A 16,818-nucleotide genomic window follows, 5' to 3' on the forward strand; every position below is an offset into this window, starting at 1 on the left:
TTTATTTTGAATACAGTTACTGTAAGAGAGTATTTTAAATATTTTCCAAGTACTTTTTTCAAAACTATATTAAATACGTATTTGTGTATGTGAAAATTATTTGTGGATGATTTTACTTTGAATACGCTTTTAGTTTTAGTTTGCAGAACTTCGTGTAAATAAGTAATTAATGTACCAGATCTCCGAGATGGTATGGCGTGTAATGTTAAAATATTACTTGGAATTAAAACCACCATATATATTATGCCTATAGTGACTATCTATGACCATAATAATTTATCAATAAATAATTTTATGGAAAATTAATATAGCGGTGTGCCGGTGCATCAGTTTCACGGATTCCGTGCCGTTAAATTATTATGTAAAACTCGTTGATTTTCGAATTATTAAACGTGCGTACGCTGGATTACTTGCTCGGTACGAAGCGCGAGTAACCTATAAAATATTACAATACATAAAATACAGTAATATTATAGTAACACGAGATACATGTTTGTATATTTCAGCATCACGTGTCAGCCATACGATTTGAGTACATTAAGGCATCATGTACTCATGTGCCGAGTAGTGCAGCAGTTTATTGTATATATTATGCATTTACGGTTCACAATATTTTATACGTCAGTTCTCTAAGAACACGGATCCGAGCTCGAAAGCGATGTAATTTACAACCACACGAATATAATATAATAATATTATACACTTAAAAACTCAAAATACGGTTCGCACACTGGATGGTAATAATAAAAGGAGCGTTAAGGAGCGTTTCAACAAATTGTGAAAACGGTAACTACTGAAAAATTGAACACATCACTTTTAATGTTGCATAATATTATTATTTAACCGATCGAACTCCAGTGTTATAGCTGCTATTAAGTCCCGTTGAAATTTATCGCTAGATCATCATCGGGATTTGAATTCTGTTTCTATAATACAAATCGGTTTTTTTTATTCATCAAGTCTGCAGAAATAGTTTCTTAAACATTAAAATATACTGTAGGTAATATTAGTATGAAATCAATCATATTATATTTTTTAAAAAAAAAACACCCAATGATAATATAATTTCGTGTTATCTAAAGCTCTGATTTTGTGTAAGGGAAAGAATTGGTTGATAAAGTAACAGTTGATCACGTTTCATATTTCTGAATTAGAATTCCAAAATGTCTACAATGTCTTCATATTTTACTAAAGGTTAGATAGTTTTCACGAAAACTAAATGCTTTGATGTGAGGTCAAATGATTATAACAGTTGTATCTATAAATTATTTTGCTCGAATACAATAAAACAGTGCTATGCACATAATATTTTCATCTACCGCAATACATTTGAACAGAGGCTGTTTCAACCATATACACGTAAAGTGCGATGGCAAAAAACTAATTGTCCGAAATAATTCACTGGACTAGAAGAATACGGTTTAAAATGTAGGTGTAATAAATAGTAAATAGCGTTCGTATTTACTGGACATGGTACATTTGCCTTTTAATTTTTCTCTCGCGGCTTTAAATCTTGTTTTAATATGACCTTATACTCTATCTAGCATAGTTTATTTTTTATGAATTTTTAAAATTACATTTTTTTAATAGTGGAAGTTATTAAAGTTTTAAAATATAACGTATTAACAACTTAATAGCTTTTTTTATTAGCTTCTAGTACATAACACTATTATAGAAACTTGATAGCTTAATTCAGATTTTATGATTATGTGTACCGCACTACATACTCGTCTAAGATTTGACGTTTTAATTTAATCAAAACGCGGGGAATGTGTAGGTACCCAAATTTCTGGATGATGTCTTTCGAAACTATAAAATAATACAGCCTGTATAAATTGATTATCTTAAATTCATTTGATGAATAGAAAAATAAAAATGGATTGTGGATTGTACACATTTTTAACTAAAAATAAATTACAAAATTATGTCTTTGATTTTTCGATGTTTTCTAATTAAGATAGAACCACTCTTAAAGAATACTGTACTCGATATTAAATATTTCTTATTCCCCAACAAGAAATTTATCAAAATTAATTCGAAGAAATTAAAGAAATTCGAGCATAATATTATCATATATCTATAGTTAATGGTACAAAAATACCTAAAATGTTTTGAAAATTATTTCATGTCTAGATAATGCTATTATAAGTATTTGACAAGCAATTCAAACATCTTAAATTATTTATTTTTGTATTAAAACAAACAATAAAATCGATTTAATCAAACAATAGCAAATATTCAAGTATTTCAGTTATTCCTTAATTTTAATTTATTTTTCATGGTAATATTGAAAGAATCAGACATTATTATTTTAATTTTGAGCCACTTTAATTCAAACTAGAACCTATTTCTACCAAAAAGCTAGGTACCTTCAAAGTTTATAGTTGAATCAATTAATATATTTTATTATTTATAAATGTTATTTTAAGAATAATATTTCTATAACGTACAACGATTTCAGTTTTTTTTCAGAATTCTAATTATTTTATACCATTAATTATGATTTTCACTATTGACTTAAAAACAGTTTAATTTAATAATATAATTGTTAATGTTGTATAATATAATAATATGTGATAAAAAAAAGTTTAAATAAATTGAAATTTATTTTCGAAAATTGAGGAAAAACTGTGTGACAGTATTTGCTGAAAACTGTTTTTCGTATGCAACGTTTGATTTCAAATTATACACATTCATGTGATGACTTATTCAATGACAAAGTACACACAATTCTACTTTATCGCAGAGCAGCTCTTCAGGTTTTGTTATATTATCTAATTGACTGTCGGCGAAACTGCATGCAATTCTCTTTGAGCCTTTTTTGTAAAATCAATAAAATCGAATCTATTTTTCATCACTATACTTAAATATTTAAAAATATTTCTGTGTTTATCGATTCTCTGAAATTACTTTCTATGGTTGAATATCAATAGAAAACAAGAGCCAATATGTTTGTAGTTTGACACAAATAATCAGAAGTCAAATATTATATTATATCTGGATCAGAATTCTGTAGAGTACCTATGTATTATTTTGAAGGTCCACAGTATTAGAAAATTGACAAAAATCCTTTCAAATATAGTGAAAAATAATGTTTCTTTTAGGATACGAAAATATAGTTTTTTAACGTCTAAATGACGATCGTGTCTCTACTCTATGGCGCAAGAAACGACGCTATGCCATGATATTTTGTATTTGTATTAACTGACAAATGGTTTTAACTTAATAAGATTTTAACTGAATACCATAGTGGAAAAAAATAGAAATATTATGTATATATATATAAATTATTTAACTGATGATTAAATTAAAGTTTTAATCAAAATAGAGTAGATAGGCATTGATTCTACTCATATAATTTGTTCATTAAAATGTTAGTTATGCACAGTTATAAAAATGTGGATTTAAATACAATACAAAAGGAATTCATAGTTTTAAATTATATTTACAGTATTGTTATATTCTATCTAAAATTTTATATTAAATAATAATTTTTAAAGCTTAAATCAGGTACAAAATTGTCCATTAAATTATATTTCAGAGTTAATTTTAACATAATATTTTAATATGAAATGAACCGTATTAGAAGGTATAATTTATTACACCCTATATAGACAATCGGAAAACTTTATTGAATAGATAAGATTATTATTATTATTATTATTATACATTGATAAGAACAATATCCATATTATGATTATAATTTAATTATCGTATTTAATTAATTAATTGTATTTTCTATGTATACCATTAGAATCATCTTTAGTCTTATAATTTATTTGTGAAATTTTCATAGCTTAAATAAATTTCACTAAAACATTTACAACTAAATTGGTAGTTTTAATCAGGTAAACAAATTTCTAAACATAAACGTATAATAATAATAAAAAAAAATTATAATTAAGTACTTTTACCTTACCCACGTATTTAATAACTTATGTATCTGAGAAACACTTATATTTGAGATTCTAACTACTTATTGGTCGATTGACTTTGAGACATAAAAATGGTAACAGTTATTAAGGTAAATCTTCAAAGGAAGTCGGCTAACTGCAAAAAACGTACCTATAGCATAATAATATCATATTGTGTAGGCAATCCTTCTGTACTCTTCTCTATGGTGTCGTGTGTGGGAGACTCACATTGTTAGTATTTGTTATTATTCTTGAAAATTTATTGGAAACTCAATCGGAGTTCTTTGTCAAAGCACTCAAACTGTGAAGATTCAATCTGTCTACTGTCTGGATTACTAGATCAGTTGTAAAATGAATAAAATGTATAAAAATATATTCTTGTATTCAAAATCAAGTGCATGTAAAAAAAAATATTTGCTTTTCTTAGATAACAGATTTAGACACTACCTAGGTACATGAGAAATGACGAATATATATTCAATACCAAACCATAAAATGTTTTCTATATTTTCACATTTCATTTTATTATAATATACGCCTGTATATAACTATATTACCATTAAACATAATAAGTATACCTACATGACAATTTAATTTTTTTCTTTTTGTACCAATATACAACAAATGTTCATCTTATTACATATTCTTAAAAAAATCAATTAGATTGAATATAATATCACAATTATAGTATACATATATAAAAACATTGGTTACACATAATTGTGCTAAAAAATTACTCGAAATTCAATAAACTTGGTTTTCTAATTTTTTGTTTTATTCCATTATCTCGGCATCAAAAGTACCTAGTTGTATACTGTGAAACAAATATGTATGTAAATAATATTATTATTTTGTCGCATGAAAATTATTATCGGTGGTAAGTGTTTGTGTTCTTATAAATCTCGACAGTATGAAGAAGCATATTTTTCGATTAATGCACTTTTATGCCGCAAAATTGCCTATTCAAAATGCCGTCAAAAGTTGGATAAAAAATGATGTGCACTGGAGAAAAAAGTGGAATCGATTTTTTTTTTTATCCATTTGTCTTTCTGTTTTCAATGTATTCAAAGACATGTACTCGAAAAATGTTTTTACAGATAATATAAATTTTGTTTCTTTTTTTCGTCAGCGACAAGAGGCTACAAAAATACCCATTTGCTCAGAAAATCGGTATTGCAAACGAAAGTTAAAGACTAGAAAATATACACGTCATTCATTTTAAAACGACCACCCAAACCTTAAAAACATTTAACCAGCATTTAACATTTAATAAGAAGGTACTTATAATATCAAGTAAATCCAATAGTACAGTAAAAAGCTAAGTATTAAAATTAATACATGTCTTATGATAGTATGAATATTTTTAAGAAATATGTATCGGTAAAATAATCGAAAAACGTTGTTATGACATGCTGTTGCAATTTAATTATAACACAGATCCATGTTTTATGAAAAACAGCAAAAGTATGAGATTACAGTTAGTTAGAATAACTTTAAAAAATAACAATGGTATGTATATAATTTAGAATAGCTTAAGAAACAATAATAAAAAAAAAAAAACATTTATCATTATAGTTAAATAAATATTTTTTTTGAACATGTATTTCAACTTGAACGTAGTGCTCGGGATTTTAAGAAACATTTACAATCAGTTATAAGTCAATATAAAAAACGGGTTGTCACTTTATTGTACAGTAGGATACTGTAATTGATGGTATTAAATTTAAATTCAATGATATAATATAATAATTTTATATAAAAAACAATTCTGAACGGATACGGGTCATTAGTCTAGGATATTTTATACGGTATTAATTATATAATGCTGTTATTTAAAAAAAAAAATAGGTAGGTACCTACCTATAAAATAAATTTAAAATTAATAAAATCAGAACTTATTACTACACTACTAAAATGTACCTGACTCATTCACTAATTCATAGTGTATACAATATTTATTAAAAATTATTAATATTATTCATTAACATAATTAACTATTACAATTACTATATAAAGTACACTCTAGAAATTTTTAAGTACGCACGAATAATATTTTTAAATTACAACAATATAACTAAAATTTTAATTTTTGGTCATTTTATATGTAATTTCATCTAAATTTGAACTTAAAATAACTATTAGAAAACTGTGTTAGTACTTAGTATAGATTTCAAATTTTTTTTTTCTGAAGAATTATCTTTTTACGTGGAACCTTGTTTTAATTTTCATCCCTTAGCTGTAAAAGTTGAATTTTTTATACATTTTTAACAACTAAATAATTTGTAAATTTTCAATTAAATGAGTTTTGTCAAAATTTGAACTTTAAACGATTAAAAAAAAACGTACCTATGTATTTTTAATATATTCCAACTGCTATTATATCAACTTATGGGGGACCTTGTATCAAGTTTTCAAGTTTTTTGATCTAACGAATAAAATTTTATTTACATTGAAAGAATAAAAAACTAAAAAAAACGGAAAATATCAAATGTATAAATAACATGAAAATATTTAAAAATTTTATCAGGAATAGGAATTGATAAAAAAAACATTTGTTGTAAATTTTAATTTTCTACACTTATTTGTTTATGAATAACAACAAAATCAGAATATTGGTACAACAGAAATCGAGTGAATATCCAATGTTGTAATTCAAATACTCATAAAAATTTAATTTGACATTTTCAATTTGATAAAAGTACACAAACGCATAGAGAATCTTATATTGAATTTTATGATCTTAAGGTGTGATTTCTATGTACGTGCCTGAAGATGCGTGAACAATGCAGTGCGGTTTGGATTTTTTATACCACGTGGTCATTTATTTAGCCACTCGATCTAATATTAATTCCTATGTACGCGGTAAACACTATGGGACTATAATTAGGTTCGTACACGTATCAGTATCAAACTATCCAGTCTTCTGTTTGGAACGATTGTACTTGTATGCTTATATAAATGTGTTTTAAAGCATTACCGTTTTAGTTTAACCATATCCTAAACAAAACAAAAACCGGGAAGGTGGATATCGCTCTCCTATACGGCAGGTTACAAGTGGGTTACTTTAATGGATGAAATTAAATTTGAATCCAATGATATTATATTATAGTATACGAAAAACGATTCTGAGTGGAGACGGTTTATCTCTCTAGGATATATTATAGATTATTAACAATTTTCAAATCTTAGATAGAAAAAACGTCTTCCGCAATTATTTAATATTATTAAATCGTTAAATCGTACGTTTTTCTCCTTCAACCGCTTTTATTTTAGTACCGTTTCGAAAATCAAATGACCTCTCTAAAGTACCAGATCAAGAATATTACCTTTCAGAAAAAATGCTACCTTTGACACTTTTGAGCAAGTTTAGAGGGAGAAAAAGTGTTTACAGAATAAAAAAGAAAAAGAAATAAACATTATTGTAAAACCAATAAATTCCTCGCTCCGCTCTGAATCTAAAAACACAAGTTAACCTTAAAACTACTTTTTTATATCAAGTAGAAGAAGAACAAGTCATAATAAAATATGTTTAGTCAAATAATATAAATGAAATGCATTTAGCCTGGGAAGCTAAAGCCGCTAAAGGGTTTTTCAGTTTCCTGATTGAAAAATATTTATGGTGAGACGAAACAAAATTCAGGGAATTTTTCAGGGTAAGATTGGAGAAATTTAATTATATATCGAAATTGAATCTAGTTGAAAAAGTCATAAAAACTAACCCAAGCATCAAAATTAAAAATACCAATAACTGCTGATGAAAAACTAGTAATCACACTGAGGTAATGTAATATAATATGTTTATAATATGATTTATATTTTATAGTAGGTACCTATGTAGTATTCATTTTTAAATAATGTGTATACACACATTTTCATCCATAGTAAATTATATTTCACTTCTTGTTTGATAAAAATTAACAATGCAGTATAAAAAGAAAAGAAAAAATACCAATGCATCATATTAAAAATTATTTAAAATAAACATAGTTTTTAAATATAAATATAATAGGAATATTTTAGTTCACTATTGTTCTATACAATGGTTTTTATTCAATAAAATATACTAAGTGTGCATAACTACATATTAAGCTATGTATATTCTCATTTTTTTTTTTTTTTTTGTAAGGAGAAGTTTTTGATACATAAACAAGAAAATTATTTGAGGGTACTAATATTAAAATTGAGGGCGCTAATCATCCCTATTTGCACTTATAACTGATAAGTGCAAATTAGTGATAAAATACATTTTATACAATTGTTCGAGTTTTTTTTTTTATCCAAGTTCCAAAATAATAATTTTGATAGCAAGAACATTAGGTAATTAATTATTTATAGTACCTATGTATTGTAAAAAATAAAAAAATAATATTGTGCATAATACAGTCAAATGATATAATAATTTTCAGATTGTGTAATAGTATCATTAATGTGCATTCCAATAACACTTTGTACCACAAAGTTATTCAATTACTGCCGAGCGAAATAGCTTAACTTTTGGGTTGAAATCTCAGATGAAAACTCCTTAAATAGTTCAGGGGTAACGTATATTTAGCTAATGTTATCATATAACCTTAACATCTGAATAGTGTAACGAATTTACCTAGAAATCTATAAAGTACAAATGGAAACCAAAATTGAACTAATTACTACATTATTAATACTTAATTGAACTGTTTACTTAATTTGCTACTTAAGCTCCATACTCATTCCTCTTACCAACTCCATTTGGGCATTTAATCAAAATATTATATCTATAAAATATCATATTTATTAAATATTCTAATTCTCACGACCATTAACAACAAATCATATTTGATTATTAGAGTAATATAGACAGAACACATATTTACAAATTAATAACATTCTTCTATTAGCGAACTACAATAATATTCTATACATGTTATTTTATATACAAGTATAGTGTGATATATTATACTCACATTTGGTGTTTCTTTCCGAGTGTGTTAAAGAGCGTTTTATTATTAACCTGTATCAGTAGTATAACATTATCGTCTATCGACCACAATCTCACTATATTTCAAAATGATTCTGAAATGGCCAATATTTCTTTTTAATTTTGAAGGCATTTGATAAATTACTAGGACTTATTATAGTGCCTTATTGAATATTCAATAACTTTCTTTGAGTATTGAATAAATTTACACACAAGCGTATTCATGGATGTGTCAATATTTTTAATTTTAAACTATTTATGCAATGTTTATATTTTACCATAATGTCGGGGTCTTAAATTTTCTAACACTTAAAAGAACATTTTGTTGGTATGATAGATTTTAACATATTTAAAAACTTAAATAAGTTATTTTGAATATTATAAAATAAAACTTAAAAAATATTCAACATACCTAATATTTTATTAAAGCCCAAACGATGCACTAAAATGCAAAACAAAGTCGAATAAAATATATAAATATATATATATATTAAAATGACTGTCTCTGGCCAATTCAGCCTTTATTTTCAGTCTCTTGCGTTTGAATTTTAATAAATAAAACTAATAACCGTTTTTGTAGATTGCGAATTTTTATTTTCTACTTTCAATACTAATTTATTTAGTTATGATCATTAACATTGAACTCGATAAAATGTATTAAGCTAATAGAATTCAATAGAGTAAATCGACTTCAAATTTAAAAATCTAGTCACGTAAATACAATTAGCATAAACCACCAATAAATTAATAAAACTCGGTGGATTTTTAGCAAGTAATACACTATCCAATATTTTATTCATTTAACGTAGGCACATTTACTTAATCAAAAATATAATATAAAGACGTTTGAAATTAAGTTTAAAAAAAGCACCGATAATTTATTATTTTAATCTAAGATGAATACATATATATTTTTATATATTATTAATTTATTATGTTATAGTTTTTGCATAGTAGTAGATTTAAATTCCATCAATAGAAGCTCACACACAATGGACGTTAAACACAATATTTCAATATACTTGTTAAAACAGAAGTTTATTTTTAATTTACTTTACAGGATATGATTTTTCGAACAAACTGGTCGTACCATAAACTTGATTTAATGCGACTAAATGCACGCGCCCGTAATACAGATGACGGAAAATCACACAAGAGCGCTTAACCCATTGGAGAGTAACTTGTCACAGCCATACGCGGTGAATCACATGATTCATGGTCCGTGACCTAACCCATTGACCTAACTTTAGTTACGTTAAAACGACTTAGTGCAAACCGCATGATATGGAATTATTATTATCCTCAAACTACTGAAAAAACCAAATCGTAAAGCTAGTACAGTAATTTTTGGATTTTTAATGTTAGGTATTGTGGTTGGAAGATTGTATATCAACCTATTTTTAGTCGAATTTAACAATATACTCTACGGTTATAGAAATACCATATTGTGTACGTTATGAGTTTTCAATCTATAAGCTAACCAAAATTAAAAATGACTGTAAATATTATCTTTAACATTATTGTAAACATATAAATCGCAAATTGTAATTAAAATATCTTGTAAATGACTTTAACTTCGAATCTTATTTTAACGAAGCTTGCGTTGAACGAATCTAATCACTAATTCCTAATAATTCAAAGTTTATAGTTATAAACCAATTGTTATCTATTACAACATCATATGTGAATTTATATAAAGTGAGACTTAACAATAAAAATAAAAATATTAACTTTATTCATTACTGAGACTAAAGTTCTGTGTGAAGTTTTTCTGATAATATTTCATTATAATTCCCAAATACCAAAGTGCCCCAAGGGTCAAGAGGGTGAAAAGCTATATCAATAAAATGCCAACTTTTGGAGGAAACAAAGACCCAAATTTTGTATTTAGATCAAAATGATTACATAATTTAGATCGACTAAACCTTATTTAAACAATAAAAAATTTAATTAAAATCAATATTCAACCTTATCGTTAAATGTATTTCACTATTTAATTGTGTTTATACGCTTCACAGAACTCTACATTTAATATTATGTGGCACTTTTTTATCTTCTTATTTCTTTCTCTCTTAGTTTACAATAACTTTCCTCTCATTTTCTATTTGCTGAGAAAATTATTTCACTTCCAATCACTAATAGCTTTTTTCAACTACCCAATTCAATTTTCCACCATGTTGATAATATTATTTAATATTTAACATTTTATCTACTATCTTTTAATATAATATACATGTATTACACTATTTAGCGGTTATAACTTATAACGAAATGTCAATGAATATCTTCATACAATATATTTAATGGCTTATCCAGAGGATAACCTAGGCACTACTAATAATGATTTGATACTTATCAGATTTAATAATAATAATAATAATTAATCACAGTTTCATTGTATAAATAAATTGGCTGCAATACGATTGCGGGCGGTCTTTATCCACGGTACCTTTTTAGGTGTACGATTGCGCGTGCTAAATTATTTTTGCTTCTAAGCAACGTTGCTAAATATACAGATTATAGGTGCATGGTAAATATCCGAACTTTTTAGGTAGACTAAGTGTGAATATAAAGTATCTGTTATTTTTTGTAACTATTTGTACTATTTGTAAATTGTTGTGCTATTTTTTACTGATTCATTGACACGTGATGTCACGTTTATAATGTTATTATACAATAACAAAATATATGACAAATAACAAATTTTTTTAATAATAATAATAATTTTAAATTTTAATAATAAATTGGCAACGTCGCATCCAATTTCACGCGAAATCGTACGCTTTTGAATAGTCAAAAGCATGTTCTTTGTTATTCCGGCACCGCGCGCAATCGTATGCCCAAAAAGGTAAAACGCGCGCAATCGTACTCCACCGAATAAATTATAATACCACAAGTTACGTTTAATTTATGTAGGTATACCGATATTTCAGACAGGTTTGACGTTGATAGTTTGAAGAAATTTATTAAAAAAATAACAATCGAAAACAAGATTAAACAATCAAGCAGCCATTAGGTATGATAAATATTTTCAAAAAATATTTCATACTTAAATCATTTTCCGTTTTGCATCATTTTTATTATTTAATCAATTTTATATTTTACCAACTATTAATATCAACTGTAAGTTTTCGTTTTTCGCATGAATGATAATTTATATGTATTGTACCTCATAAATAAGAATCAAAAGTAGATAAGAAAAAATAACAATTAAAACTCAGCACTGGTTGAACCATATATTGTCAAATTGTTTGAAAGTTTGCGACTAATACTTCAGGCCTAGATAATCGACAGTAACCATTTGGTATTAAACGATATGCCTGAACAAACTAGCTAGATAACGTGACCAACCGCGTTGGTTCTACCTAATAGGAACATAATTTTTAAATTTAAAATATTGTAATAAATCCAACATAACAAACGCGACGTATTAAATATTTCTACAATATTATTACTAACGTTCCGCATGCATCGCATATAAAATAATTATCATATATATATATGTCCCCATTTTATACGGCCTATTTGCTTGTTGATAAAGTATAAATACAAATATGAAGCTGTTAATCTATTATCATTATTATAGTTCATAGGTCTCGTTTTATAAAGTTTTATTATGCTGGAGCTCAGCCTTGTCGTCGTTATAATGTTATAAACTTTTGTATCATAATTTAACATGCGTGAAGCAGTGGTGAAACAATTTATAGTGAGATATTATTATGGATAACAGAGTGGCTAGATTTGGTCAATTATTATAAATTAAATAAAAAATTATGTATACATTTCCGCTGTATGTTTAATACGTTAAGCACCTATTTTAATTTTGTACTTGTATTTGCAGTGGTCGACTGCGAGCGAATTCTTTATAGTCCATCATCAATTTTACAACAATTTATAATTTTAAAGATTTATGTATCATGGCCTTCGAACGGACGGTCAGTAATGGCGTAAGCATGAAATAATAATGAGTTACGAATTTCGTTAAAAGTCTTTGTTCTCGGCGGTCATATTATAAATGAAAATGTTACGTTAACAGTGATAGAGTTTAACGACGGTGAATTTTTTTTCGCTCATTGAAAATAAGAGAGAATAAGACGTCATCGATACTATTTTTAATTTAATCAATGTAGTAGTGTGTTTTCATCTGTGGCGATGACATTTATAAACAGGTAAAAAATGATATTCGAAATGACTATCTGATAACACCGTGTGAAAAATATCTTCGTCGGCTGTAGCCCATAAGCGCAAAATATGACCCAAACACAACCCAAAAGCGCAAAAAAAAATTACCTTTTTAATAACCCATAAGCACAAACTAATTTTATAAAAAAAATGTTATTTTATTAAAATCATATTGTTAAAAACATATAATTAAAATCATATAGTTATTAATATACTATGCTATTTGCAGTGATTATAAAATGTGTATTTAAATATAAAAATATATAAATAATTATAACAATTGTATTCAATTTAATAGCAAAAACTAATAGATGTTTTGTTTAAGATCAATAAAAAAAAAAAAATAAATAAGTACCTTAATATTAAATTTGAAATTTGAAGCCCACCGTTTTTAAGTAATCCAATCATGAAATATTTTTTATCGTAATTTGTTACGATAAAATTCGATAATACTAAGTACTAAATTAAACTGAAATAATATACTATTATAATAATTTTAAAATGAAACCTATAGTGTAACGGGTACAATATTGTATCAGGTAATGCAATTTATTTTTGCGCTTTTATACCACTACTAAGGTACAAAAGCGCAAATTCGTTTTGCGCTTTTAGTTTATCGAAAATAATTGACCATTTGCGCTTTTGGGCTTCACCGTCTTCGTCTCCTCCCTTATTCCTTTACTACTAATCACCCTCCTCCCATCAACTGCACAACAACCAACACAGACATATGTTAACGAGTGGCTGCAGCTAGCCATGAAATTGAAAACGTTTGCGGTGATTCACACGTGTCCCGGCGCACACGTCACTGACGTCGGACTCACCTGACGGTATATGGCGGCGTTGAGAACTGCTAGCGACCCGAACGGTATGAAGTACATGATGAGCAGGTACATCCAGTGTATGTAGATGGATATGTAGTCGCGGTTGTTGCGCAGGTCGGTGGGGTATACCTGGTATACGAACTGGTTGTAACCGGTGTGCATGCACTTCTGGACGCGCACCTCCATGAACCGGGTGACGTTGTAGAGGACGGCGAATGCGATGGTGGCCACCACGTAGGCCCGGGCCCGGCCGTACGTGCACAGTGACCGGGCGCGGAGCGGATGGCAGACGGCCACGAACCGTTCCAGGGTGACGGTGAGCGTCAGGTACACGGACACGGTCTGCGATACCATCGCTATGGGGTAGACGACGGGCGCGATCAGTGGGTACACTTTGAAGTAGTAGTTGAACAGGTGGCCGGTGGCCGGGTAGATGACGGGCAACCCGAACAGCAACATGGACGTGATGATCAGCACCGTGTCACACCGGGCCAGGCCGATCAGCAAGTAGTTGATGGACGACTTCATCTGCGGCCGGGACAGGATCACCATTGATATCACGTTGCCCAGTATGCCGAACACCCCGATCACGTTGAGCAGCACGCCGTATGTGATGAACTCGAACAGCAGGTTGTAGTCGTCATCGTCCGTCCCATCGTCCTCGAACACGGGACAAAAAAATACGGACCAGTTGCTGGCACCGTTCCACTCCGGGAATGGTGACGACGACGACGACGACGACCAGTTGCCGGTCGCACCGTCGTGGTCAGTAGCCGACAAATTCATCGCGTCCGTGGCCGTCGTCCGAGCCGCAGCCATTCGCCACCGAAAAGTTGCATCGATGTCTTACGTCTGCGGAACAACAAACAAATTATAATTTATAAAATATTATTGTTGTACCATCGAAACAGTCAAGTTTATTTGTGCACAGATATCGTATTTGTTTTAGGGAAGAAGGAGTGGTGGGATAGGGTGTGGTTTGCTGGTAGTTAGGTCTGGATATTGGAATACGTGCGAATGATGGCAAAAAATATTATCTTATGACCGAAAATCGAAATAATAGAATAATTTTATAATTGATGAAGAAAAATAATTCGAGTACTATAATATTATACAATTATAATATACTACTTGAATGATAATTTATAATGGTATTGATGTTAAGTGTTTTCGTACACACTAAACCCCTACAGTTGAGCTTCAGATAATCTACTAATGAAAATGATAGTCATAACTTTCTATTCATCGTTCAGTTTTTCTGTGTTAAACTTGAAACCTGAGTCCTCACTTGAAGAAACACGATTTAAAAGTTTAAACTCCTTAGTGAAATCTAAAGGATCGAATAAGATTTTAAACTATTTGTTTCTCCAAAAGCAATTAACTGTGTGTTCCCATAAGACTTATACTTTAAAATGGTTCTGTTTTTTTCAACCATCACACTTCTAGAGATTCAATAGTGAATAAGTTGGTATATTGAAATTTATACAATATGTAACTTTTGTTTTTATATTCTTATAACTTATTTGTCCTAAAATTCCCTTCTTATCCCTATCCCTCATGAGTCATGATAAAAAACCATTAACTAAATGTTAAACCTACTTAGCTCGTACCTCAGCATACACGTCTGATTGATACCTAGTCAATTTATTTCCAATTTTATTTTTGGCTTTGTAGGCTATCTATTTTGACTGATAGGTATTAATTTAAATATTCAATATACGTTTTAAAAACCATCTAATAGACAAATAATAATATTTTATTCCATCCACTACAGTCTTCACATAACGTTGCCCAAAATACTCTTATTATTCCACCCCATGAATTCGGAGAAAAACAATCATCATTTGATTATTATTGTTCTATTTAATTTATCACGTTTTGTTTTTAATTAAATTGTTTTCTTCTAAGCCAATTTTTTACCATACATAAAATGTGTACACTGTTTCGTTTAAATTGTCGTTGTGTTTCAATCTATTATACTAGGTAATATACTGCATGCTTTTAAATGTCTGTAAACAGCACTTTCTCGTGGAAGCCAGGTATTAAAATAGTTTAAAAAATGTGCAGTTTATTAGTTTACAAGTTTAAATAGTTTTAAAACTAAAATGAATGTATTTAAATACGGTTTTATATTAAATAACATAACATTTAAATTGCATGAATTCTCCAGTCAAACAAACGATTAGATAATTTGCATGTGTAGATTTTACCATTTGATCGTAAATGTTTTTTAAAAATTATTTGGGTACCAAAAATTAATATTTCTATATTATGTTTAACCTTATGATAAAAATTATTTTCAAATATTGCATAAATGATTTTTTCATGACTATCAATTAAAATATTAAATAATATTTTTAAAACATAAAATCATCTCATGTAAAGTTATTAATAATATTATAATAATAGTACTTTTAAGCGTAATTATATTATAAAAATAGGTTTTTACGTTAATATAAATATTTGTTACTTATCACGCTGACAGTATAAACAAAGAAATTAACTAAATTATATGCATTAAATGTAGGTATAATATGTAGAAGTAAAAAATATAATTCTTTTATGAAAATAATTAAATCCTATCTTCTATAGTTATTGGTGTAGAATTGATTATTTCCATTTAAAATTCGAAGACTTTTCCATTACTAAAGAGGCAGCAGTTATTCCATTCGGGATTCGTCAGACTTAGTCATTCAATAATAATATTTTATGAAATTGAATCTATGTTTACAATCAATGTATTTAAGTGCTTTTTATGACCATTCCTATCTGTTTTTGATTTATTATTGTGACGTTTAGTCGATGATGTTACATACTTAAATTATGTAGGTATCTCTTAAGTGTCTGGATGTTATTTTTTACCAATAAAAAAAAAAAAATAAATAAAAAAATACGTTCATCGTTAAAACGTTTCACGATGAAAATGATATGTTATATTTTATTA

At 28.0% G+C, this 16,818-nt stretch overlaps 1 protein-coding gene across 2 annotated transcripts in view; it reads right to left on the bottom strand.

The window, feature by feature from the left end:
* The window catches only part of LOC107165238 (FMRFamide receptor), a 153,012-nt gene that overhangs the window by 13,071 nt on the left and 123,123 nt on the right, over positions 1 to 16,818 (bottom strand). For both annotated transcript variants that reach the window (XM_089227307.1, XM_089227306.1), the window contains one exon: positions 13,875 to 14,726. In XM_089227307.1, coding sequence (XP_089083433.1) covers positions 13,875 to 14,693 — 819 coding nt within the window. In that variant the 5' untranslated portion in view covers positions 14,694 to 14,726. The remainder of the gene's footprint in view (positions 1 to 13,874; positions 14,727 to 16,818) is intronic.

This window comes from Diuraphis noxia, unplaced genomic scaffold (genome assembly GCF_037042655.1).
Source record: "Diuraphis noxia isolate RWA-SAM2 unplaced genomic scaffold, SU_Dnox_SAM2 contig0004, whole genome shotgun sequence".
Lineage (NCBI taxonomy): Eukaryota > Metazoa > Arthropoda > Insecta > Hemiptera > Aphididae > Diuraphis > Diuraphis noxia.